The 24,025-nt window shown below is 60.2% G+C and overlaps 2 protein-coding genes across 4 annotated transcripts in view; both read left to right on the top strand.

The window, feature by feature from the left end:
* Positions 1 to 96: 96 nt before the first annotated feature.
* Positions 97 to 16,463, top strand: PRKRIP1 (PRKR interacting protein 1). Its single transcript, XM_068165420.1, has 6 exons — positions 97 to 258; positions 1,459 to 1,537; positions 4,574 to 4,674; positions 6,335 to 6,420; positions 10,733 to 10,800; positions 15,612 to 16,463. Exons 1-6 carry the CDS (start codon positions 139 to 141, stop codon positions 15,737 to 15,739), a joined length of 582 nt encoding a protein of 193 aa, XP_068021521.1. The 5' UTR covers positions 97 to 138; the 3' UTR covers positions 15,740 to 16,463.
* A 3,516-nt stretch (positions 16,464 to 19,979) lies between these two features.
* The window catches only part of ORAI2 (ORAI calcium release-activated calcium modulator 2), a 28,627-nt gene continuing 24,581 nt past the window's right edge, over positions 19,980 to 24,025 (top strand). The window contains exon 1 of one of the 3 annotated variants that reach the window (XM_068165346.1): positions 19,980 to 20,035. The gene's annotated coding sequence lies outside the window, so the exon portion shown is untranslated. Of the gene's footprint in view, positions 20,101 to 24,025 lie in introns of all 3 variants that reach the window. The other 2 variants (XM_068165347.1, XM_068165345.1) reach the window with 2 other exon arrangements.

Below are 24,025 nucleotides of genomic sequence, written 5' to 3' on the forward strand. Positions count from 1 at the left end.
GCAGCGGCGAGCGCCGCGTGACGTAGAGAGTGACGTAGGGCGACGTGCAGGAACGTGCCGTGACGTGGCGCACGTGCCGTGACGCGCCATGACGTGCCGCGACGCGCGGGCGGGGCGGGGCGCGGTGTGGGCTGGAACATGGCGGCGCCCTCGGCCCCGCGGCCGCCCCGGCCCCGCAAGGAGCCGCAGCCGCTCGTCATCCCGCGCAGCGCCGCCGAGGAGCAGCGCCTCCGCCTCGAGCGGCTCATGAGGAACCCGGTGAGGGCAGCCGCCGGGCCGGGAGCGGGTAGAGAGCGAGCCACACCCCCCTCTTCCTTCTCCGCAGGGTCCGGTAGGGAAGGGAGACTGACTTCCCCGCAGCCCGGGAGGCGAGGGGCGCCGCTCTCCTCTCCTCTCCTCCTGAAGGAGAGCCCCGCTGGCCCCCGCCCCTCCTGCTCCTCGCGTCCGTGAAGGGAAAGGCCCTGACACCGCCACCCCCTTCTCCCTTCTGTGTGGGGAGAGGCCGAGTTTATCCTTTCCCCTTCTTCGGGCCTCGAGGGGAGAGGGACCGAGCCCACCCCCCGGGGGCTGTGAGAGGAGAGGGTCTGACCTCCGGGTCCTTGAGGGGGCGAGAGAACAAACCCCCGCCGGGGGTGTGGTGTGAGGGGAGAGGAAGCAGTGCTCCTCTGTGGCTCTGTAAGGAGAGAGAGACCCACAGCCACCCCGCCCCCAGCCCCCTCCTCCCCAGGTCCGTGAGGAAAAAGGCACCGACCCCTCCCCCTTCCTCCTTCCCGTGTCTGACACCCCCGCTGCCCGCATCTGGGAGGGGACAGACACTGGGTTGCCGTGGGGGGAGCGGCACCCATCCGCCCTGGGGCTGTGGGAGGGGAGGCACCCATCCGCCCTGGGGCTGTGGGAGGGGAGGCACCCATCGCCCTGCATTGGCTCCCCAGACCTCTGCCTGCTGGCTTTAATGACCCTGGCTCCGCTGACCGGCGTACTTTGATCCTTGTCCCGAGGAGGAGGAGGTGTTTGGCAGCTGGAGACTCGCCCTCTCTCTCTCTCTGTGTGCTGGGGGAGGCTGAGGCATTCCCACCCCACGTTCTTCCCCTGACCTTGCACCCTGTGTTCTCCTCCCCTGCCCCTCGCAGCTCTGGCAGGGAGAGTGCACAAAGGCCTTTCACCTCTTCCCAGACTGCTGCCAGTGGGGGCAGAGGCATTGTTTGTGAGTGTTTGAGGGGCTGCCTTGCTTCCTTCCAGCTCCCATGCTGAGCAGAAGCACAGACAGCTCCCAGCCCTGCTGGGAGAGGACCACAGGAGACTCCTGAGCCCTGCTGTCAGCCTGCCTCCCGTCCCTGCAGCGTCCTGCCAGCTGCTGGCAGAGGCTGCTGTGCCCCACACCACTTGTCCCACTGTGTTTGCAAAGTGCAGGCTTTGCTCCTGGGAGCTGACTGCTGGCTGCTGGCTTTGTCCTTGCAGGAGAAGACTGTGCCAATTCCTGAGAAGCTGAACGAATGGGCGCCGCGGCCTCCCCCGGAGTTCGTCAGGGACGTGATGGGTAAAGCTGCTTCAGCTGCCTCCCCACACACACACATGCCTTCAGCAGAGAAGGCCCAGAGAGGGCTTGGCTGCTCATTTTGCTGCAGAAAAGAGGTGTGAGGTCCCTACAATCAGTAAGGTTGGAAAAGACCTCAGGGATCGTCAAGTCCAACCTCTCACCCAGCACCATGGCACCAAGTGCCACATCCAGGTTCTTCCTAAACGCCTCCAGGGCTGGGGACTCCACCACCTCCCTGGGCAGCACATCCCAGTGGCCAATCTCTCTCTCTGGGAAGAATTTCTTCCTCCCCTCCAGCCTAAACCTCCCCTGGCACAGCTTGAGATTGTGTCCTCTTGTTCTGGTGCTGCTTGCCTGGGAGAAGAGCCCAACCCCCACCTGGCTCCAACCTCCCTGCAGGGAGTTGGAGAGAGCAATGAGGTCTCCCCTGAGCCTCCTCTTCTGCAGGCTAAGCAACCCCAGCTCCCTCAGCCTCTCCTCACAGGGCTGTGCTCCAGACCCCTCCCCAGCTTTCTTGCCCTTCTCTGGACACCTTCCAGCAGCTCAACCTCCTTCCTAACCTGAGGAGCCCAGAACTGGACACAGGACTCAAGGTGTGGCCTAAGCAGTGCTGAGCACAGGGCACAAGGACTTCCCTGCTCCTGCTGGCCAGATGTGTCATAGTATCATAGTATCAGTCAGGGTTGGAAGGGACCACAAGGATCATCTAGTTCCAACCCCCCTGCCATGGGCAGGGACACCCCACACTAGATCAGCCTGGCCAGAGCCTCAGCCAGCCTGGCCTTAAACACCTCCAGGGATGGGGCCTCAACCACCTCCCTGGACAACCCATTCCAGGGCTTCACCACTCTCATGGGGAAGAACTTCCTCCTCCCCTCCAGCCTGAATCTCCCCACCTCCAGCTTCATTCCATTCCCCCTAGTCCTATCACTCCCTGAGATCCTGAGCAGTCCCTCCCCAGCCTTCCTGTAGCCCCCTTCAGATCCTGGAAGGCCACAATGAGGTCACCTGGGAGCCTTCTTTTCTGCAGACTGTAGAGAGCAAGAAGGTCTCCCCTGAGCCTCCTCTTCTCCAGGCTAAGCAGCCCCAGCTCCCTCAGCCTCTCCTCACAGGGCTGTGCTCCAGATGTGCTTCCAGAAGCTGATCTTGGAAGCTTTATTTAATTCTCAGGTTCCTCTCTGCTGCTTCTTGTCAGAGTGCAGAGTGAGTGATGCCTGTGGCACTCCTGCACGTGGGGATGAGCTGCTGCTCTGGTGATGGCAAGGAAGTGACAAGTGGCTGTGACCTTCCCATGGCTCTGGGAGTGTTCTGGATGCTCTTGAGGTCCCTCTTTTGGCTGCCTTCAGGCTGAATCCCAGGCAGCAAGCAGCAGAGGTGGCTGTAGGTGCTCAGGGGAGGGAGCTGGCAGCTGCAGAAGGAGCCTGGCACAGATCTGCTGCTTACACTTTGCTGTTGCCTGCAGGGATCAAAGGCAGTGCTGTGTAAATTCCAGCTCCAGAGGTTGTGTCCTTTCCCCTTCATCCTTATTGATGATCCCTTTCAGAGGCTGCCTTCTCCTTGTCTCAGAGCCTTGGCCTAAAGCTTCAGAGCAAACTCCTCAGCTTCTTGCAGCTCCTTCCTGGCTTTTGCAGTGAACTTTGCTGTGTCCTTCAGCTGAGTGTCTCCTTCTCCTGGGAGCACCAGAGGTGCTGGCATCCTGCTGGTGCTCAGCACCCCCACTGCAGTGCCAGCTGCCTGGGTTGCCTCCTGGCTTTTGCAGTGAACTTTGCTGTGTCCTTCAGCTGAGTGTCTCATTCTCCTGTTAGCTGCAGAGGTGCTGGCATCCTGCTGGTGCTCAGCACCCCCACTGCAGTGCCAGCTGCCTGGGTTGCTTCCTGGCTTTTGCAGTGAACTTTGCTGTGTCCTTCAGCTGTGAGTCTCGTTCTTCTGGGAGCTGCAGAGGTGCTGGCATCCTGCTGGTGCTCAGCACCCCCACTGCAGTGCAACTTTGCTGTGTCCTTCAGCTGAGTGTCTCATTCTCCTGGGAGCACCAGAGGTGCTGGCATCCTGCTGGTGCTCAGCACCCCCACTGCAGTGCCAGCTGCCTGGGTTGCTTCCTGGCTTTTGCAGTGAACTTTGCTGTGTCCTTCAGCTGTGAGTCTCATTTTCCTGGGAGCTCCTGAGGTGCTGGCATCCTGCTGGTGCTCAGCACCCCCACTGCAGTGCCAGCTGCCTGGCTTGCCTCCTGGCTTTTGCAGTGAACTTTGCTGTGTCCTTCAGCTGTGAGTCTCATTTTCCTGGGAGCTCCTGAGGTGCTGGCATCCTGCTGGTGCTCAGCACCCCCACTGCAGTGCAACTTTGCTGTGTCCTTCAGCTGAGTGTCTCATTCTCCTGGGAGCTCCTGAGGTGCTGGCATCCTGCTGGTGCTCAGCACCCCCACTGCAGTGCCAGCTGCCTGGCTTGCAGGGCTCAGGCTCTTCTCTGAGGCATCCATTGGGAAATGGCTCAGGAGGAGCAGCGAGTGGAGTGTGCTGTTGAAAGCTCCTGTGAGGCTTCAACCTGCAGCCTGGTGCCAGGAAGAGGGATTTGGATGTATGAGCAAACAGCCCAAAACTCTCTTGCCTGGGCAGGTACCATCTGAGGAGCTTCAGCACCTCTCTGGTGACCTTTGGATGTGAAAGGCTGGAAGTCATCCAGCAGCAGCAGCAGCCTCGCTGGGATGCTTTAGCTCACCTCTGCCTAGCAGAGAAGGAGCTGTGCCTTTGATCCCTGCTTTGGTCTGTGCCTCAGTGTCCAGCCAAGACTGGATTCTCTGCAGGGAGGGTAACTGACCAGTACAAAGTGGAGTGAGCCCTGAGTGTTTGGGCTTGCAGCTGGCTTTGGCTCTCGGCTGCGAGCGGGTTGAGCTCGCGCGAAACGAGGCCTCGACTCTGGGCCTGGTTAACCTCCACCTTGCAGTGCCCTTGGGGGTCCTGGCCCTTAGCACCTGGCTGGGGGGGCATCTGGAAGCAGCCAGTTGAGGTTGTTTCTGGTAGGCTTAACTGCTCTTTGCTGCAGGTTCCAGTGCTGGAGCTGGGAGCGGGGAGTTCCACGTGTACCGGCACCTGCGGCGCAGAGAGTACCAGCGGCAGGACTTCATGGATGCCATGGCTGAGAAGGTCAGCACAGCCCTGCAGCTCTCTTCCTCCTGGCTGTTGGATGCTCATTACCAATCTGTTTGTCTTTCCCACCCCCCACCCCCTTAAAATCATGGGTCACAGTATCACAGTATCAGTCAGGGTTGGAAGGGACCACAAGCATCAGCCAGTTCCAACCCCACTGCCATGGGCAGGGACACCCCACACTAGATCAGCCTGGCCAGAGCCTCATCCAGCCTGGCCTTAAACACCTCCAGGGCTGAGGCCTCAACCACCTCCCTGGACAACCCATTCCAGGGCTTCACCACTCTCATGGGGAAGAACTTCCTCCTCAGCTCCAGCCTGAATCTCCCCACCTCCAGCTTCATTCCATTCCCCCTAGTCCTATCACTGCCTGAGATCCTGAGCAGTCCCTCCCCAGCCTTCCTGGAGCCCCCTTCAGATCCTGGAAGGCCACAACGAGGTCACCTCAGAGCCTTCTCTTCTCCAGACTGAACAGCCCCAACTCCTTCAGTCTGTCCTCACAGCAGAGCAGCTCCAGCCCTCTGCTCATCCTCCTGGCCCTGCTCTGGACACCTTCCAGCACCTCCACATCCCTCTTGTCATAGGGGCTGCAGAACTGGAGGCAGGACTCCAGGTGGGGTCTCAGCAGAGCTGAGCAGAGGGGGAGGATCACCTCCCTCGACCTGCTGGCCACACTTCTCCTGCTGCAGCCCAGGCTCTGGTTGGCTTTCTGGGCTGCAAGTGCACACTGAGAGCTCCTGGTGAGCTTCTCCTCCCCCAGCACCCCCAAGGCTCTCTCCTCAGGGCTGCTTTCCAGCCAGTCCCTGCCCAGCCTGCATTTGTGCCTGGGATTGCCTCCACCCAGCTGCAGGACCCTGCCCTTGGTCTTGTTGAAGCTCATGAGGTTGGCTTGTGCCCACCTCTCCAGCCTGTCCAGGTCCCTCTGGATGGATCCCTTCCCTCCAGCTGTCTGCTGCACCACACAGCTTGGTGTCATCAGCAACCCTGCTGAAGGTGCACTCAGTGCCACTGCCCATGGCACCCACAGAGATGTTGAACAGGACTGGTCCCAGGACTGATCCCTGAGGGACTCTGCTTGTCCCTGGCCTCCACTGGGACATGGAGCCATGGACAGCCACTCTTTGGGTGCAGCCATCAAGCCAGTTCTGTATCCACCTAGTGGTCACCCATCACACCCATGTGTCACCAGCCTGGAGACCATCAGAGGGCTGGAGAGCCTCCCCTCTGAGGACAGGGTGAGGGAGCTGGGGTTGTTCAGCCTGGAGAAGACTCTGGGGAGACCTCAGAGCAGCCTTCCAGGGGTCTTCAGGAGAGCTGGGGAAGGACTTTGTACAAGGGCTTGTAGTGACAGGGCGGGGGGTAAAGGCTTCAAACTGGAAGAAGCTGGATTGAGGTCAGACACGAGGAAGAAAATCTTCCCTAGGAGGCTGGGGAGAAACTCAAATAGGTTGCCCAGAGAGGTTGTGGAGGCTTCAAGCCTGCAGGTGCTCAAGGCCAGGCTGGATGAGGCCTTGAGCAAGCTGTGCTGGTGGGAGGTGTCCCTGCCCATGGCAGGGGGTTGGAGCTGCAGGAGCTTTCAGGTCCCTTCCAGCCCATTCTGTGGCACTGTGATTTTAATGTAGACTGTGACCAAGGTATGGCCTGTGCTCAATTCCAGCAAAGGCTGGATGAGGAGTTCCAGAAGAAGCTGGAGAGGAACAAGATGATTGCAGAGGAGCAGACGGCCAAGCGCAGGAGGAAGCGGTGAGTGCTGCCCGGCCCCGGGGAGCGGAGCCAGAGCCTGGCACCAGGGAGTAGAGACGGAGCCCAGCCTCGGGGGAGCGGAGCCCGGCTTCGGGGGAGCAGAGCCGGAGCCCGGCCTGGGGAGCGAAGCCCGAGCCTGGGGAGCAGAGCCGGAGCCCGGCCCGAGGGAGCAGAGCCTGGCCCCGGGGAGCAGAGCCAGAGCCCGGCCCGAGGGAGCGGAGCCTGGCCCCGGGGAGCAGAGCCGGAGCCCGGCCCGAGGGAGTGGAGTCTGGCCCCAGGGAGCAGAGCCAGAGCCCGGCCTGGGGAGCGAAGCCCGAGCCTGGGGAGCAGAGCCGGAGCCCGGCCCGAGGGAGCAGAGCCTGGCCCCAGGGAGCAGAGCCAGAGCCCGGCCCGAGGGAGCGGAGCCCGGCCCCGGGGAGCAGAGCCAGAGCCCGGCCCGAGGGAGTGGAGTCTGGCCCCAGGGAGCAGAGCCCGAGCCCGGCCCGAGGGAGCGGAGCCCGGCCCCGGGGAGCAGAGCCAGAGCCCGGCCCGAGAGAGTGGAGTCTGGCCCCAGGGAGCAGAGCCCGAGCCCGGCCCGAGGGAGCGGAGCCCGAGCCCGGCCCGAGGGAGCGGACTCTGGCCCCAGGGAGCAGAGCCCGAGCCCGGCCCGAGGGAGCGGAGCCCGGCCCCGGGGAGCAGAGCCAGAGCCCGAGCCCGGCCCCGGGGAGCAGAGCCAGAGCCCGAGCCTGGCCCGAGGGAGCAGAGCCTGGCCCCGGGGAGCAGAGCCAGAGCCCGAGCCCGGCCCGAGGGAGCAGAGCCTGGCCCCGGGGAGCAGAGCCAGAGCCCGAGCCCGGCCCGAGGGAGCGGAGCCCGAGCCCGGCCCCGGGGAGCAGAGCCAGAGCCCGAGCCCGGCCCGAGGGAGCGGAGCCCGAGCCCGGCCCCGGGGAGAGGAGCCTGGCACCAGGGAGAGGAGCGGAGCCCGGCCTGGGGAGCGGAGCCGGAGCCCCGCCCAAGGGAACGGAGCCCGGCCCCGGGGAGAGGAGCCGGAGCTCGGCCTTGGGAGCGGAGCCCGGCCCGGGGAGCCGGAGCCCAGGAGCCGAGCCTGCCCTGCTTGCTCTGCAGGGAGCTATGCTGCTGTGGCTGCAGCAAGCAGCTGAGAAGGCTGCCTGTGGAAATCAGAGAATCAATAAGGTTGGAAAAGACCTCAGCAAGTCCAAGCTGTCACCCAACACCTCCTGACAGCTAAACCATGGCTCCAAGTGCCACATCCAATTCCCTCCTGAACACCTCCAGGAATGGGGATTCCACCATCTCCCTGGGCAGCACATCCCAAGAGCCAATTCCTCTTGCTGGGAAGAACTTTCTCCTCCCCTCCAGCCTAAACCTCCCCTGGCACAGCTTGAGACTGTGTCCTCTTGTTCTGGGGCTGGCTGCCTGGGAGCAGAGACCAACCCCCACCTGGCTCCAACCTCCCTTCAGGGAGTTGGAGAGAGCAAGAAGGTCTCCCCTGAGCCTCCTCTTCTGCAGGCTAAGCAACCCCAGCTCCCTCAGCCTCTCCTCACAGGGCTGTGCTCCAGACCCCTCCCCAGCTTTGTTGCCCTTCTCTGGACACCTTCAAGTCTCTCAATGTCCTTCTTGAGCTGAGGAGCCCAGAACTGGACACAGGACTCAAGGTGTGGCCTAAGCAGTGCTGAGCACAGGGCACAAGGACTTCCCTGCTCCTGCTGGCCACACTCTTCCTGCTGCAGGCCAGGATGCCCTTGGCCTTCTTGGCCCCCTGGGCACACTGCTGGCTCCTGTTCAGCTGCTGTCAATCAGCACCCCCAGGTCCCTCTCTGCCTGGCAGCTCTCAGCCACTCTGACCCCAGCCTGTAGCACTGCCTGGGGTTGTTGATCACCTTGCTTCATCTCACTGCTTGGTTTCTGAAGGGAGCTGTTGGCTGGGCAGCCTCTCCTGGCTTGGTTTGCTTCCCAGGCCATCACCAGTGGGATGGTTTTGGACTGGTTGAGCTTCTGCTGCCACTCTGCTGTGGGCTGCACTGTGTCCCCTACCCATGGCAGGGGAGGTGTGTGTGTACAGCCAGCTGAAATAGCTGCCTGGACCAGCTGACACCAAGCAGCTTAAATGCAAGGCTGGGGGCTGCTGAGCTGGGTGCCTGTGTGGCTTTGGGCTAGCAGAACGTGGTGGGGCCTGCTGCTGTCCCCTGTGAGCACTCCAGGTAGTCTGGGAGTCCTGCAGTGCTCACTGCTGGCTGCAGTGCTATTGGAGTCATCTGCTGCTGCCTACCTCTTTGGAAGGTCTGGCAGGTCACAGATTGCATCAGGCTGCAGGGGACCCTCCAAGGGCACCTTGTCCAAAATCCCTGCAGGCAGCAGGGAGATCTCCAGCTAGAGCAGGCTGCCCAGGGCCACATCAAGTCTGATATCTCCAGGGACAGGGCCTCAACCACCTCCCTGGGCAGCCTGTTCCAGTACTTCCCCACTCTCTCTGTGCAGAGCTTCTTACTGGTGTCCAACCTAACTCTGCCCTGCTCCAGTTTCAAACCATTGCTCCTTGTGCAGGTCTGGTAAGTTATGTGGAGCAGCTGAGAACTGCTCAATCCATCCCTTCCTTGGCTCTAGACACAGTGAGACAGCTACAGGGGGGATACCCTCAGGAAATAGTCTGAGCACTGTAGCACAGAGACCCAAGAATCCAAATCCCACCATTCCCTCCAGAAGCAGCTTGTACCACAGCCTGGCCCTCTCAGAGGCTCTGACCCTGGCCTCCCCTCTCTTGTTCCATTGAGGATTTCATACCTTGGAGCTTGAGAGCTGCTGCTGAAAGGCCCCTGCCAAGTGACTCACCAGCCACAGAAGTGCACAACACTCTCACTGTTGCCATCTCATTTGAGTCTAGTGTGGCCCAGCAGATGGCCAGCAAGTAAGATCTGGCCTGCTGCCTCTTCCCTGCCTGAGATGGAGAGCAGATGCTCCACCAGCACATGCTGCCTGAGCACTGACACCTCCTAGGCCCCTTCTGCAGCCTGATGGTGGAGGTACCAAATGGTTCTGCCCTGCAGGAGCCTCTAACTGCCCTCAGCACTCTTTCTCTGCTGTGCTGACCAGGTCCAGCACTGGGCTCTCTGTTTCAAGAGAGCTCATTCATGGTGTTGAGAGAGGAGCAGGGATCCCAGGTTGCTTTGCCCTCTGTCTGCCATTGCATCACATACAGCCTGGGTGAGAAGTGGCTCCAGAGCAGCCTGGAGGAGGCCTTGGGGGGGTCAGTTGGTGACAAACTCCCCAGGAGCCAGCAGTGGTCCCTGGCAGCCCAGAGCCAGCTGAGTGCTGAGCTGCAGCCAGAGCAGGGAGAGCAGCAGCACAGGGAGGGGATTCTGCCCCTCTGCTCTGCTCTGCTCAGCCCCCACCTGCAGCACTGCCTCCAGCTCTGGGGCCCCAGCACAAGAAGGACCTGGAGCTGCTGGAGAGGCTCCAGAGGAGGCCCCCAAGGTGATCAGAGGGCTGCAGAACCTCCCCTGTGGGGAGAGGCTGGGAGAGCTGGGGCTGGAAAAGGCTCCAGGGAGACCTTAGAGCAACCTTCCAGTACCTGAAGGGCTCCAGGAGAGCTGGGGAGGGACTTTGGCCAAGGGCTGGGAGTGCCAGGATGAGAGACAATGGCTTTGAGCTGGGAGAGGAGAGACTGAGAGTGGAGATGAGGAAGGAATTCATTGCAGTGAGGCTGGGGAGAGCCTGGCACAGGCTGCCCAGGGAGGCTGTGGCTGTCCCCTCCCTGGAGCTGTTCAAGGTGAGGCCTTCTGGTGCTGGACATCTGCAGGGAGGAGGACATCCACAAGCTCCCTGGGCAATGAAGTTAGTGAGAGCCTTGAGGCACAGCCCTGTGAGGAGAGGCTGAGGGAGCTGGGGTTGCTTAGCCTGGAGAAGAGGAGGCTCAGGGGAGACCTTCTTGCTCTCTCCAACTCCCTGAAGGGAGGTTGTAGCCAGGTGGGGGTTGGTCTCTTCTCCCAGGCAGCCAGCACCAGAACAAGAGGACACAGTCCCAGGCTGTGCCAGGGGAGGTTTAGGTTGGATGTTAGGAAGAAGTTCTACCCAGAGAGAGTGATTGCCCATTGGAATGTGCTGCCTGGGGAGGTGGTGGAGTCACCATCCCTGGAGGTGTTCAGGAAGAGACTTGATGGGGTGCTTGGTGCCATGGATTAGTTGTTTAGGTGGTGTTGGATTGGTTGATGGGTTGGACACCATGATCTTGAAGGTCTCTTCCAACCTGGTCTATTCTATTCTATAAGAGTCATTTGGGGTTGTGGTTTTCTCTCTATTTTTTTGCTTTGCTTTGTAGCCAGAAGTTGAAAGAGAAGAAACTGCAGGCTAAGAAAAGCAAACTGGAGCAAAAGAAGCAGGAGAAAGGTCAGTGCCATTTCACTTCTCTGCTCTCAAGGCTTTGTTCTCATCCCCACTTGGAGCCTTTGTGCTCACCCCCTGCCCCCAACCTGCTCAAGAGAGAGGTGGAAAAAACACTTCAGAACTGAGCCTTAAGCCAACCTGAAGGCTCTCTCTGAAAGCCATCTGGGGTGAGATTTACTCTCCCAGCTCCTTTGGCCTGTTGGGGAAGGCTTCTTTTGCCTCTCAGGTGGGGACATGGTGGGGTCCCTGGTGGCTGTGGATGTTTTGTCCCAGCTCTCCTGGCAAGCTGCAGGTTCAGCAGGTTGCTCACAGCAGCACTTTGCTCCTGGGCTGTGCCTTGGCTTCTTGAAGTGTGTTTGGAAAGGTGCACAGGAAAACAACAGGAGGGGAAATGGCCCAGAGGGAGCTTGGAGTGTGAGCAGTGGAGCCCCTGTGGTGCCAGCTGTTCCACCCCACATCAAATCCACACCAAGCACCTGACTGCCTTTGGGCCTCCCCAAACCTACCCTGCAGCAGTGTCACTTCTAACAGGTTGCTCAGGCTTCAGGGCTCCTTGCTTCCTTCCAGTGAGGGTGGTCTTAGTGTCCTCTTTCCAGCAGTGTGTTTGGAAGGTGCACAGGAAAACAGGGAGGGAAATGGCCCAGCAGGAAGCTTGGAGTGTGAGCAGTGGAGCCCCTGTGGTGCCAGCTGTTCCACCCCACATCATATCCACACCAAGCACCTGACTGCCTTTGGGCCTCCTCAAACCTACCCTGCAGCAGTGTCACTTTGAACAGGCTGCTTCAGAGCTCTCCTTGCTTCCTTCCAGGTGGGGACATGGTGAGGTCCCTGGTGGCTGTGGGTGTTTTGTCCCAGCTGTCCTGGCAAGCTGCAGGTTCAGCAGGTTGTTCACAGCAGCACTTTGCTCCTTGGCTGTGCCTTGGCTTCTTGAAGTGTGTTTGGAAAGGTGCACAGGAAAACAACAGGAGGGGAAATGGCCCAGAGGGAGCTTGGAGTGTGAGCAGTGGAGCCCCTGTGGTGCCAGCTGTTCCACCCCACATCAAATCCACACCAAGCACCTGACTGCCTTTGGGCCTCCCCAAACCTACCCTGCAGCAGTGTCACTTTGAACAGGCTGCTTCAGAGCTCTCCTTGCTTCCTTCCAGTGAGGGAGTTTCTAGTTTCCTCTTTCCACCAGTGGCCCTTTGTGTCCTGTGCAGTAATCCAGAGCCTGGAGATGTCTCCCTGCTCATCCTGCTGCAGCAGCAGTGCCTTGTCTGACAGCTCCACCTTAGCTCTGCTCTGCTGTGCAGGGTTGGATCTGTTTCAGCTGAGCTGTTGCCAGCTTCCCATTAGAAACACAGGAGGACAAATTAATCATTAGGTTAATTTTGCCTTCTGGCAGCAATTGAATGGAGCAGGATGGATTCATTTGGGGGGGGGGGGGGGGGTGAGTGAGGGCTGCTTTGGGTTGGTTCAGTGGTGGTTTGCTTTGTTTTGGGGTTGTTTTAAAGCTACTCATTTGTGAATTGTGACTGGGAAAGGGAATTGAGGCAAGGAGCCAAAGTGCTGACTGGGAGGGAGCAGAGTAAGCCATCCCTGCTGGGAGGGAGCAGGGCTGGAGCAGGGGCTGGTGCTGTGCTGTGCCACTGCCAGGTCCCAGTGCTGTGTTCTACTCAAATCAGTGATCTGCTGGAAGCCAGGAGCCAAACTGCCCTGTCTTTAGAACAGTCCTTCACAGAATCACAGAACCCCAGCAGGGAGAGGCTGGGAGGGACCTCTGGAGCTCATCCAGGCCAAGCCCTGCTCCAGCAGGGCACCCACAGCAGCTTGCCCAGCACCACAATGCCCAGGGGGGGTTGGAAGCTCTCCACACAAGGACACTCCACAACCTCTCTGGGCAGCCTGCTCCAGGCCTCCAGCACCCTCACACCAAACAACTTTCTCCTCCTCTTCACATCCAACCTCCTGGGCTCCACTCTCTGCCCCTTGCTGCCCCTTGGCCTGGCCCTGGCCACCACTCAGCAGAGCCTGGCCCCAGCCTCTTGCCCCCCACAGCTCCTTCAGCTCTTGCTGAGCATTGCTCAGCTCCCCTCTGGGGCTGCTCTTCTGCAGGCTCTCAGCCCCAGGGCTCTCAGCCTTTGCTCCTGCCAGAGCTGCTCCAGGCCCCTCAGCAGCTCTGCAGCCTCCCCTGGACTCTCTCCAGCAGTTCTCTGTCCCTCCTGAGCTGGGGAGCCCAGAACTGGACCCAGGACCCCAGATGGACAGATCACAGGGGGAGGAGAACTTTCCTCAGCCTGCTGGCCACACTCTTCTCCATGCCCCCCAGGACCCCATTGGCCTTCTTGGCCACCAGGGCACATTGCTGCCTCATGGGGAGCTGGCAGCATTTATGTTGAAGGAAGCAACAAGAATAGAGGTTGGTGGTGCAGCAAGGGCAGCTCCGGGCGCAGCAAGGGCAGCTCCGGGCGCAGCAGGGGCAGCTCCGGGAGCTGCGCGGTGGTATAGACCGCTGCAGGTACCGAGCGTGGCCGCAGGGTGGCGCCAGCGCTCTGCGCCTGCCCGACCGCAGCTGGCGGCCGCCGGCCGGAGCTGAGCAGGAGCCGCCGCGGCTTGAGGAACGGTGAAGGCACCAAGAGGTGGTGGCAGCAGACTAGTGGCTCTTAGATCCAGGCCTCCCCCGGAGCCCCACCTCATCTCCAGGGTCTGCTGTGTAATTTCCAGTAGGTGCTTCCTGGTCTTTGTGAGTTTGCTGAGAGCCTCCTTCATCCTAAAGTCACAGAGTCGTTTAGGCTGGAAGAGACCTTTGAGATCATTGAGTCCAGCCATGGCCCAGCGCTGCCAGGGCACCACATGGCCCTCAGCACCACATGACACAGCTCTGAAACCCCTCCAGGGATGGGGACTCCTCCACTGCCCTGGGCAGCCTGGGCCAGGCCTTGACAGCCCTCAAGGGAAAGAAATTGTTCCTCATGGCCAACCTAAGCCTCCCCTGGGGCAACCTGAGGCTGCTGCTTATTGTCCTGTCACTAGTCCCTTGTGAGCAGAGCCCAGCCCCCACCTGGCTCCAGCCTCCTTTCAGGGAGCTGCAGAGAGCAATGAGGTCTCCTTCAGCCTCCTCCAGGCTGAACACCCCCAGCTCCCTCAGCTGCTCCTCCCCAGCCCTGTTCTCCAGACCCTTCCCCAGCTCCTTTTAGGTCTCCCTGAAGCCTTTTCTTCTCCAGGCTGAACAGCCCCAGCTCTGTCAGCCTGTCCTAATAGGGGAGGTTCTCCATCCCTTTGATCATCCTTGTGGCCTTCTCTTGACCTGCTCCAGCAGTTCCAGCTCCTTCTTGTGTTTGGGACACCAGAACTGGATGCAGTACTCCAGGTGGGGTCAGAGCAGAGTAGAGAGGCAGAATGACCTCACTCATCCTGCTTCTCACACTGCTTTTGGTGCAGCCCAGGCCATGGTTGGCAAAGCCCTGTGTATCTGGGGCTCCTTAGTGGTGAGATATTTAAGAAGGAAGCCCCATGGGTCTGTGTTATCCATCTGTGCTAATTAATGTGACCTAATAGGCACAGGTTTGCTGAGGCCCTGAGACTGGTTGTGAAAGACTTCCTGAGGAAGTCCCCTGGGGCCATGTTCTCATTTCACAGCATCACAGAACTGTCAGGCTTGGAAGGGGCCTCAAGGCTCAGCCAGTCCCAACCCCCTGCCATGGGCAGGGACACCTCACACCACAGCAGGTTGCTCACAGCCACCTCCAGCCTGGCTGCAAACACCTCCAGGCAGGAGGCTTCCACCACCTCCCTGGGCAACCTGTGCCAGGCTCTCATCACCCTCCTGGGGAAGAACTTCTTCCTCACAGCCAAGCTCAATCTCCCCACTTCTAGTTCTGCTCCATCCCCCCCAGTCCTATCCCTCCCTCACACCCCAGAGCAGAGGGGCAGGATCCTCTCCTTCCACCTCTGGCAATGGGCACAGGCAGCCCAGAAGCTCAGCTGCCCTTGGCCTTCTGGGCTGCCAGTGCCCATTGCTGGCTCCCTGTCCCAGGCCTGATTCCTGCCCCCCTCAGAGCTGTCCCAGACCCCTATCCCTCCCTGACACCCTCAAAAGTCCCTCCCCAGCTTCCTTGCAGCCCCCTGCAGATCCTGGAAGGCCACAATGAGGTCTCCTGGGAGCCTTCTCCTCTCCAGCCTGCACAACCCCAACTCCCTCAGTCTGTCCTCACAGCAGAGCAGCTCCAGCCCTCTGCTCCTCCTCCTGGCCCTGCTCTGGACACTTTCCAGCCCCTCCAGGTCCTTCCTGGCACAGAGGCTCCAGCACTGGCCCCAGAGCTCCAGCTGTGGTCTCAGCAGAGTGGAGCAGAGGAGCAGAATCCCCTCCCTGGCCCTGCTGGCCACACTTCTCTTGCTGCAGCCCAGGCTCTGCTTGGCTCTCTGGGCTGCAAGTGCTCCCTGCTGGCTCCTGCTGAGCTTCTCCTCCCTCAGCACCCCCAAGGCCTTTTCTCCAGGGCTGCTCTCCAGCCAGTCCCTGCCCAGCCTGTATTGGTGCATCCAACCTCAATCTCCCCACTTCTAGTTCTGCTCCATCCCCCCTCACAATTCCCTCCCCAGCAGGAGTTTGCCATCCAGAAAACACTTTTGGACCTGAAGTTCTGCAGCTGCCCTTCCATTGCTGTTCCTGTGCCCTCCCTGACCCCCTCACAAGTCCCTCCCCAGCTTTCCTGCAGCCCCCTGCAGATCCTGGAAGGCCACAGTGAGGTCTTCTGAGAGCCTTCTCCTCTCCAGCCTGCACAGCCCCAGCTCCCTCAGCCTGCCCTCATCGGCTCTCCTCCTGTTTGTGCTTTCAGACCCCAGCCAGCCTCAGGAGCGAGGCAGCAGCGAGGACGACGACGAGGACAGCAAGGAGGAGGAGGAGGAGGAGGAAGAGAAGGAAGATGATGCTGAAGAGCCCAGTTTTGTGATGGGCAGAGGCTGAGGGCTCGCAGGGCCAGCTGGCAAGCCCTGTTCATCGCTTTGATCCGCAGGAGCATGGAAGCTTTCATCTCAGCCCAGCAGAAGCCATCGGCCTGCACCACATCTGCTTCGCGGTGAACGACCTTCACCTCCCGGGCCCGAGGGATGCTGACAGAGAAATGGCAACTGAGAGAGATCTCCTTTATTTCCTTCCTTGCTTGTGGAACTGCTGTGCAGCCTGCCCTGAGCTCGCCCTACAGACTCAGCCCACCGAGCCTCCGGCCACCCCGGAGGGCTTCCTCGCACGGCCCCGGGGGGCGGTTTGGCTCTTGCCTGACAGCTCAAACCCATCTCCCTTCCCATTTTAAGGCAAAAGAGTTACTGTGAGGGCTCTGTGGTCTGCTGCTGGCCAAAGCTGGGAGCAGTTGGGCTACAAACAAACCACAAACAAACCAAACAAAACCACACACACACACACAAAACAGACAGAAAAAGTCTAAGGGAAGAGTTTAAACCTAAAGTAGAAAAGTGGTCTGGAGCCAGACCCTCCTGCACTGTGAGTGTTCTGAGTTGGGGCTTTTGTATGGGGTCACCTCTAACCCAAAGAAAAATCAGTTGCTGTTGCTAGACAAAGTCCTCTATAGATTTTTAAAGCAGGATCCCTTTTCTATTGCTCAAAACTTGACCCTCTTTACTTTTCTGCCCTGCTCTTTTTGTAAGTGAATAAAGGGGAACGTGTTGGGTTGTCCTGTCTCCCTCTTTCTTCCTGGAGGTGGTGTCAGGCAGCACTGAGAGGTGCTGGCAGTGCTGCAGGGAAGGACAGAGAGAGCCAAGTGCTGTGGGGCAGGGGGAGAGTGCAGGCAAAAGGAGCTGGCTGCATTTCCTGCCCTCCTTGCTTTGGGATTGGAAGGATGGTTTGGTTTGGGGTTTTAAACCAAAAGACTCTGTCTGTAAAGCCTCCAAACCCTGGGGCAGAAAGGCATGGGATGGGATAGAATAGGATGGGATGGGATGGAATGGAATGGCATGGCATGGCATGGCATGGCTTTGCTTGCCTTCAGCTTCATGCAGTGGCACTTGGCCTTTCTCTCTGCTTTGGCCTTGGGGTTCCCTCCCAGGAGCCATCACCTCCCTCTGTGTGTTTCTTTGTTGGTGCTTGACTGAAGTGCTCAGGCAGTGGTGGGTTTATTTGTAACTTGGGTGTTGTCTTCTCAGTGTCTCTTTGAAGTGCCTGATAGCTTTCAGACGCACTGACCTGTCTGCGGAGCAGCTGAGGGAGCTGGGGGTGCTCAGCCTGCAGAGGAGGAGGCTGAGGGAGACCTCATTGCTCTCTGCAGCTCCCCGAGAGGAGGCTGGAGCCAGGTGGGGGCTGGGCTCTGCTCCCTAGGACAGGAGAAAAGGAAATGTGCTGTTTAGAAACAGGTTTAGGTTGGGCATGAGGAACAATTTCTTTCCCTTGAGGGTTGTCAGGGCCTAAGGGCAGTGGTGGAGTCCCCATCCCTGGAGGGGTTTCAAAGCCATAGAGATGTGGTGCTGAGGGCTATGGTTTGGTGGTGCCCTGGCAGTGTTGGGACTCCATGATCTTCAAGGTCTCTTCCACCTGAGACATCTCTCTGATTCTCTGTCAGGACTGTGCTGCTCCTTCCTCTCAAGCCTTTGCCAATGCCAAATCATTTAAAGCAAAACCAAGTGAGAGGGAGAAGCTCATTTTAGCTTTAGCCTTTGCTGAAGAGTGCTGCCAGGAGCTTGGTCTGAGCTGCCTTTGTGTCACAGATCCTCAGTGGTGGCAGCATGGTGGCAGGGAGGCTGATGTGATGCAAGTGCAAGTGATGTTGGTGTTTTGTTGCCCTGTACAGACCCAAACACTTCAGAGCAGGTAATCTCTGAGCTTCAGGGTCCACATCTCCACCACTCCCTGGGTTAGGGATCTGCCTGAACTCTCCTGCTTCATCCCCAGGTGCTTTGGAGCAAGTTGTGACAGTGTTTACCTCTGGAGCACTTCAGCTGCAGATCAGATGCTGGGCACTTGTTGGTGCTTTCCCTGTGGAGAGGAAAATGAGTTAGGAGAAACAGGAGGAGAAAGTTGTTTGGTGTGAGGGTGCTGGAGGCCTGGAGCAGGCTGCCCAGAGAGGTTGTGGAGTGTCCTTGTGTGGAGAGCTTCCAACCCCCCCTGCGCACTGTGGAGCTGGGCAAGCTGCTGTGGGTGCCCTGCTGGAGCAGGGGGTTGGCCTGGCTGATCTCCAGAGGTCCCTTCCACCCCCCAGCATGCTGGGATCCTGTGAACTGCGTTACTGAAAGCTCCTTTAGGGCAGGGGAGCCCTGCTGGCAGGTCTGATGTGGATGAGCCATGAAGATGTTGTGCTGTTCCTTTGCTTTCCTGGATGGAACAGTGAGAGTGTCACAAATAAACAGTGACTGTTCTGCCTCTGAGCTGAGCAACTAAATGTTTGTGTCAGTGGAGCAGATGTTCCTGCAGGAGGGCAGACTCCTCTCACTCCTGAGGCAGAGGGACTTGAGTTTGTCCTGGTGCCATCCTGCCTCCTCTGGATGCCATCATTACCCGTCCTGAGTTACTCATGCTCTTCCTTCTCTCAGAACTGAGCCTGGAGGTGAAATCCACAACAAACAAGATGAGGTGCTGCTGAAGGTGGCACCTTCCCCGTGGCCCTTCCTGCTGGGCAGCAGAGGAGCTGCAGGTGGGGTGGGTGTTGCCGACAAGTTCCCTGCGCTCTTGGGGCCGTTCACATCGCTGCTGGAACACAAAAGCTCTTCAAGTGAGTGCCTGGAGGGATGTTTCATCATTAAGACCAAATGCCACTGCTCTCTTATCTCCAAACAGGGAAAAAACATCATGCCTGGAGCAGAGGAGAAGTGCTCCCACATGTAGTGACATGAGAAACACCTCCAGGGCTGCATCTGCTTCCAAGGGCCGCACCGAAGGAGCAGCAGTGCCGGAAAGGCTTTGAACCGCCAGGGAGTTTGACCTGCTTATGTTGGGTTCCTGAGCTGGATTCTCTCTGAGGGGAGTCCCTCTCCTTCCTCTGCTGGAGGCTCGTCCTCAGGAGCTGAAGTTCGCTGCTGTTTGATCTCCACCTGCCTTCCTGTGAGCCCCCCAGAGGCAGCAGCGTCTGCGTCGGTGCTGAAACTGCGCAGAGGGATTCACCAAGCTCAGAGGTGAAAAGCACCCTCGGGGTCACCCCTCAGGGTCACCAACTGCTTGTCAGTTGGGTGTGGAGTTAGGGATTGTTTTCTGTTGGCCTTTCCCCTCCCCTAGGCAGAAGTGAATTCTGAGGATGGGGTTCCCCTGTGATAACACCTTTGAGCTCTTTCTTTATCTCTCCTTTTCAGGGCAGCTGCTCCTTCCTCTTCCCTGCAAGCCTCTCCTCGCTCTTTTGCTGGGTTTAGACAGGATTTCCTGCTGAGTCAGTCGAGGAGGAGTGCAGGAGATAGATGATCAGTAGACAGCAGCTTGGCTTCCTCAGCCCTCCCTCGCTCCAGGAGCCTCCTCCACGCCTCAGCAGAGCCCAGCACTGTCTCCTGACTTATGTAAGTGGTGGCTTTTTGCTGTGTAATTAATCACTAATAAAAGCACCTTTCCACCCCGCTGCACCGAGACCTCCTCTGTGGCAGGCTGGAGAGATGCAAGCTGCAGACCCAGTAATAATACTTTGATCGATGAAGAGGTTTCCCCCCGCGCCCCCCCCGGCTATGAATTTTGGGAGCTGCAGACCTGTTGTCTTCTCCCACAGATGCAGGAGCGCCCCCGCCGCGAAACACAGCCGCAAGACCCTAGAGGGCCACAGCCCCCTAGGACCGCAGCACCTCCTGGAGCCCAGCCCTCTCCAGGACCCCAGGACCCCATCCCGGGGCTGGATGGGGTGCGGAGGCGCTGGGTTCAGCTGGGAATCGCCGCCTTCTGTAACGGCCGGGTCCGTTCCCCCGTTCGGCAAGGCCCCGGAGCCCTCCCGGTGGCGCAGGAGGCCAGCGAAGCCCCCGGCCCCCGTGCCGCAGGCCCCCGTGCCCGGCGCTGCAGGGCGGGGGCAGCCGCCCCATGGCCCCGCCCCGGCCCCGGGGCCCCGCCCCATCGCGGAGGGGGCGGGGCTTTGCCTCGCCGTGGCCCAATGAGGCGTCGGTCACGTGGCGCGGGCGGGGCCTCCGCCGCCCCCCCCCATTTCCTGCGGGTCACGTGGCGGGGTCCCGGCGTTGCCTTGGCAGCGGCGGAGGCGGCTCCGGCTAACGGCGGCGGGAGCTCCCGGGGCGCCGCGCCCCACACGGCCCGGCCCGGCCCGGCCCCGGCCCGCCCCGGCCTGCCAGCGCGGTGAGCTGCGGACCGCACCCGGGGGGGCCGCGTCCTGCCCGGGGGGCTGGGGCCCGACCTGTGGGGTAAGGGGGTCCGTCCTGCCCGGGGTCCCGGGTCCTGTCCTATGGGGTAAGGGGGTCCGTCCTGCCCGGGGTCCCGGGTTCTGCCCTATGGGGTAAGGGGGTCCGTCCTGCCCGGGGTCCCGGGTCCTGTCCTATGGGGTAAGGGGGTCCGTCCTGCCCGGGGTCCCGGGTCCCGTCCTGTGGGGTAACGGGCTTCATCCTGCCCAAGGTCCCGGGCTGTGGAGTAACCGGCTCCATCCTGCCCGGGGACCTGTGCTTGGGGGTAACGGGCTCCATCCTGCCCGGGGACCTGTGCCTGGGGGTAACGGGCTCCATCCTGCCCGGGGACCTGTGCCTGGGGGTAACGGGCTCCATCCTGCCCGGGGATCTGTGCTTGGGGGTAACGGGGTCCATCCTGCCCGGGACCTGTGCTTGGGGGTTACGGGCTCCATCCTGCCCGGGGCGCTATGCTGAGGGATAACGAGCTCCATCGTGCCCGGGGAGGTGGGTCCCGTCCGGTGGGGTAATGGTCTCCATCCGGTCCGAGTGTTTGGGATGTGGGGGCTCATGCTGCATGGATGGAGCATATCCTGCCTGGGGTGCTCCAGGAGGAAGGGGCTCATCCCGCTTGGCTGGAGGCAATCCCTGCCCGGGGTGCTGGGGAGGGAGGGGAGAAGCGGTCTTATCCTGCCTGGAGTGGGGGGTACGGGCCTCATCCTGCCCCGCTGGGGGGAATTCCCAGCCCCCGGTGCTGGGGACGTGCTGGCAGGGTCCGCTGTGAGCAGACGGAGGGTCCCACCCTGCCTGGCGCTGTTTTGGCACTCCCCTGGGATGCAGAGGGTGGGCAGCTCTCGGGGGTCCTATCCTGAGCAAGGGATCTTCTCATGGAGAAGGTCCAGTGCGGGGATGCCCCTGACCCACGGTGCTGTTGGAAGAGGGATCCCAGCTCGGGGCGGGGCAGTGGATCCCATCCTGCCTAGGGAGGCGCAGGCGACCCCCGGCGTGCTGGAGGCCCTTCCCTTCATGGGGAGGATCCTGGCTGTGAGAGGATCTCATCCTGAGGATGCTGTTGGAGGGGACATCCTCACCATGGGGGTCACATCCTGCCCAGGCTGTGCTGATTGTGGCTGGGAAGGAGGAGGAGGAGGAGGAGGAACGCTGTGCTCAGGGGAGTGAGTAGAATCCTAGCCGTGGTGGTGCTCAGGGCTGATGCCCTGCTGGAGGGGTGCTGCTGTGAGGCTGTTCACAGCCACTTGGGGTAGCGGTGGGACTGGAGCTCTGGGATGGCCTCGATGATCACAAAGGTCCCTTCCAACCTCAGCAGTTCTGTGACATCCTGCCTGGGTGCTGGGGGTGCTGCTGGGGGAGGTCCTGAGCCAGGAGAGACCCTGAGAAGGAGTTGCCCATAGCAGAGAGGGTCTGCAGAGCAAGGAGCAGCAGGGCCTGTGGTTAGGCTTAGCCATGGTCTGCAGGGTCTTGAACTGGACTGGGGAGAAAGGAGCTGGTACCAACACCAGGCTGGGGGGTGGGGCAGCAGCCTGGGTCCACAGGGGGGTCCCCAAGGCAGGCAGAGGAGCAGTGAGAGCTCCCTGTGGGGCATGCTTCAGGGCAGGCTGGCAGCAGGAGGGGGATCCACGAGTCTGGGTCTGTCTGCCTGTCCCCTGCTGTGAAGAAATCCCCCCAGGGTGGGCTGGCAGCTGCAGGGAGGCAGGGGGAAGGTGCTGCAGGCCAGGACAGCCTCTCTGTGAGGTGCTGATCACTGGGAGCTGATCACTTCTGCAGAAGGATCGAGTGGTGTGCAGGCTGGCAGTGAAGAGCTGGCTGGGATGGACTCGGCTGGAGCTGGCTGCTGGGCTGAGGTCTCCTGGGGGAGTCCTAATTCTCCACCCAAAATGTAACAGCCCTGGGTGGTAGAACCCTGCAGAAGAGTCACTTCTGTGAGAGCCAGCATCCTAAACCTTGAGCACTGCAGGGCAGGAGCATGAAGCCTGCAGAAGAGCTCTGCCCTGGAGATGAGGGCTGGCTGGAAAGTGTCCCCAGGGCAAAAGCTGCTGGAGGCACAGCCCTGTGAAATCCTTCTCTGGTCTTCTGTTGCAGCCCTTGGAGCCCTCCAGCCAGGCCCTCCATGTCCACAGCCAGCAGGGTGAGGTCTTGCCTGACTAGTGCCTGCTTCTGTCTCCAGTTCTGGAGCCTCTGTGCCAGGAAGGATCTGGAGGGGCTGGAAGGTGTCCAGAGCAGGGCCAGGAGGAGGAGCAGAGGGCTGGAGCTGCTCTGCTGTGAGGACAGCCTGAGGGAGTTGGGGTTGTGCAGGCTGGAGAGGAGAAGGCTCCCAGGAGACCTCATTGGGGCCTTGCAGGATCTGCAGGGGGCTGCAGGCAAGCTGGGGAGGGACTTTTGAGGGTGTCAGGGAGGGATAGGGGTCTGGGACAGCTCTGAGGGGGGCAGGAATCAAGCCTGGGACAGGAAGCCAGCAATGGGCACTGGCAGCCCAGAAGGCCAAGGGCAGCTGAGCTGTGCCCATTGCCAGAGGTGGAGGGAGAGGATCCTGCCCCTCTGCTCTGGGGCTCAGGGAGGGATAGGACTGGGGGGGATGGAGCAGAACTAGAAGTGAGGAGATTGAGCTTGGCTGTGAGGAAGAAGTTGTTCCCCATGAGGGTGGTGAGAGCCTGGCACAGGCTGCCCAGGGAGGTGGTGGAAGCCTCCTGCCTGGAGGTGTTTGCAGCCAGGCTGGAGGTGGCTGTGAGCAACCTGCTGTGGTGTGAGGTGTCCCTGCCCATGGCAGGGGGTTGGAGCTGGCTGAGCCTTGAGCTCCCTTCCAGCCCTGGCAGAGTTGCATGGTTCTCTGGGCTCCTGCAGTTGTTTCCTGGCCGGGGACCATCCCCTGAGCTGCTCCCCAGTGAAAATTCAGCCTCCTGGTATTTTTAGTTTGTTTTTCTAAGGCTAAGAGGCAGATGTGATTGGGTCTCCTCTTGCTCTCCTCTCTAACCTCTGAGCTCATTTCTCTTTGCAGTGGAATTTCTCCCCAGGGGGGCTGGAAGTTTCCTCTTGTGTTTTGTGAGGGGGTGGGGATGGGGGTGGAGGCTCTCCCCTGGCCCAAGCTGAGGACGAAGCCCTCCCGAGCCACCCCCAGGCTGTGCAGTGCAGCATCCACACAGGATGTTGTCACAGGAAACAGCTTTGGTAACTCTGCTGCTCTCCTGTCCTCCCTGGTGCCTTGCAGGGAGAGGGTTTGTTTTCCCTCCTCTTTCTCTAAAATAGGTGATTTTTGCCTTTTCTGGAGGGTGGGGGCAGGGGGGGAAGGTTTCTCCCTGCTGTTCTGCTCTGGTGGTTTTTCTCCCCCTGTGAAAGTTCTTCTAGGTTGTTTGGGTTTGGGGTTTTTGTTGTGGGAGGGGGGAGTTTTGTTTCTCTTTTTAGCCATTTGGAACTCCTGAGCAGGTCTGGAGCCATCCCAGTGTCGTCCCCCAGGGGATGTAACAGAGGCCACAAACTGCCCAGGAGTTGTTCCCTTGAGCTCTTGCTGCCACCCTTCAAGGTGTTCACAGCTTCATGGCTTGCACTGGGCTGGAAGGGCCTCTCCAAGGTCATCCTTGGCCAACCCCCTGCAGTCAACAGGGACATCTCCCACTGGAGCAGGCTGCCCAGGGACACAGCAAGTCTGATCTTGAATGCCTCTCCAGCACCTCTCTGGGCAAGGCCTCACCACTCTCACTGGGCAGAGCTTCCTCCTGATGCCCAACCTGGATCTGCCCTGCTCCAGCTTCACAGAACCACAGGATGTCAGGGGTTGGAAGGGACCTCTAGAGATCAGCCAGTCCAGCCCCCTGCCAGAGCAGGGGCACCTGGAGTGGCTCACACGTTGCCCCTCATCCTGTCACTCCAAGCCCTTCTAAACAGTCCCTCCTCAGCCTCCCTGGAGCCCTTCAGGCGCTGGAAGGTTGCTCTGAGG

The sequence above is a fragment of the Melanerpes formicivorus genome, unplaced genomic scaffold, assembly GCF_026170545.1.
Source record: "Melanerpes formicivorus ecotype bairdi unplaced genomic scaffold, bMelFor1.0.p_v2 SCAF_88, whole genome shotgun sequence".
NCBI lineage: Eukaryota > Metazoa > Chordata > Aves > Piciformes > Picidae > Melanerpes > Melanerpes formicivorus.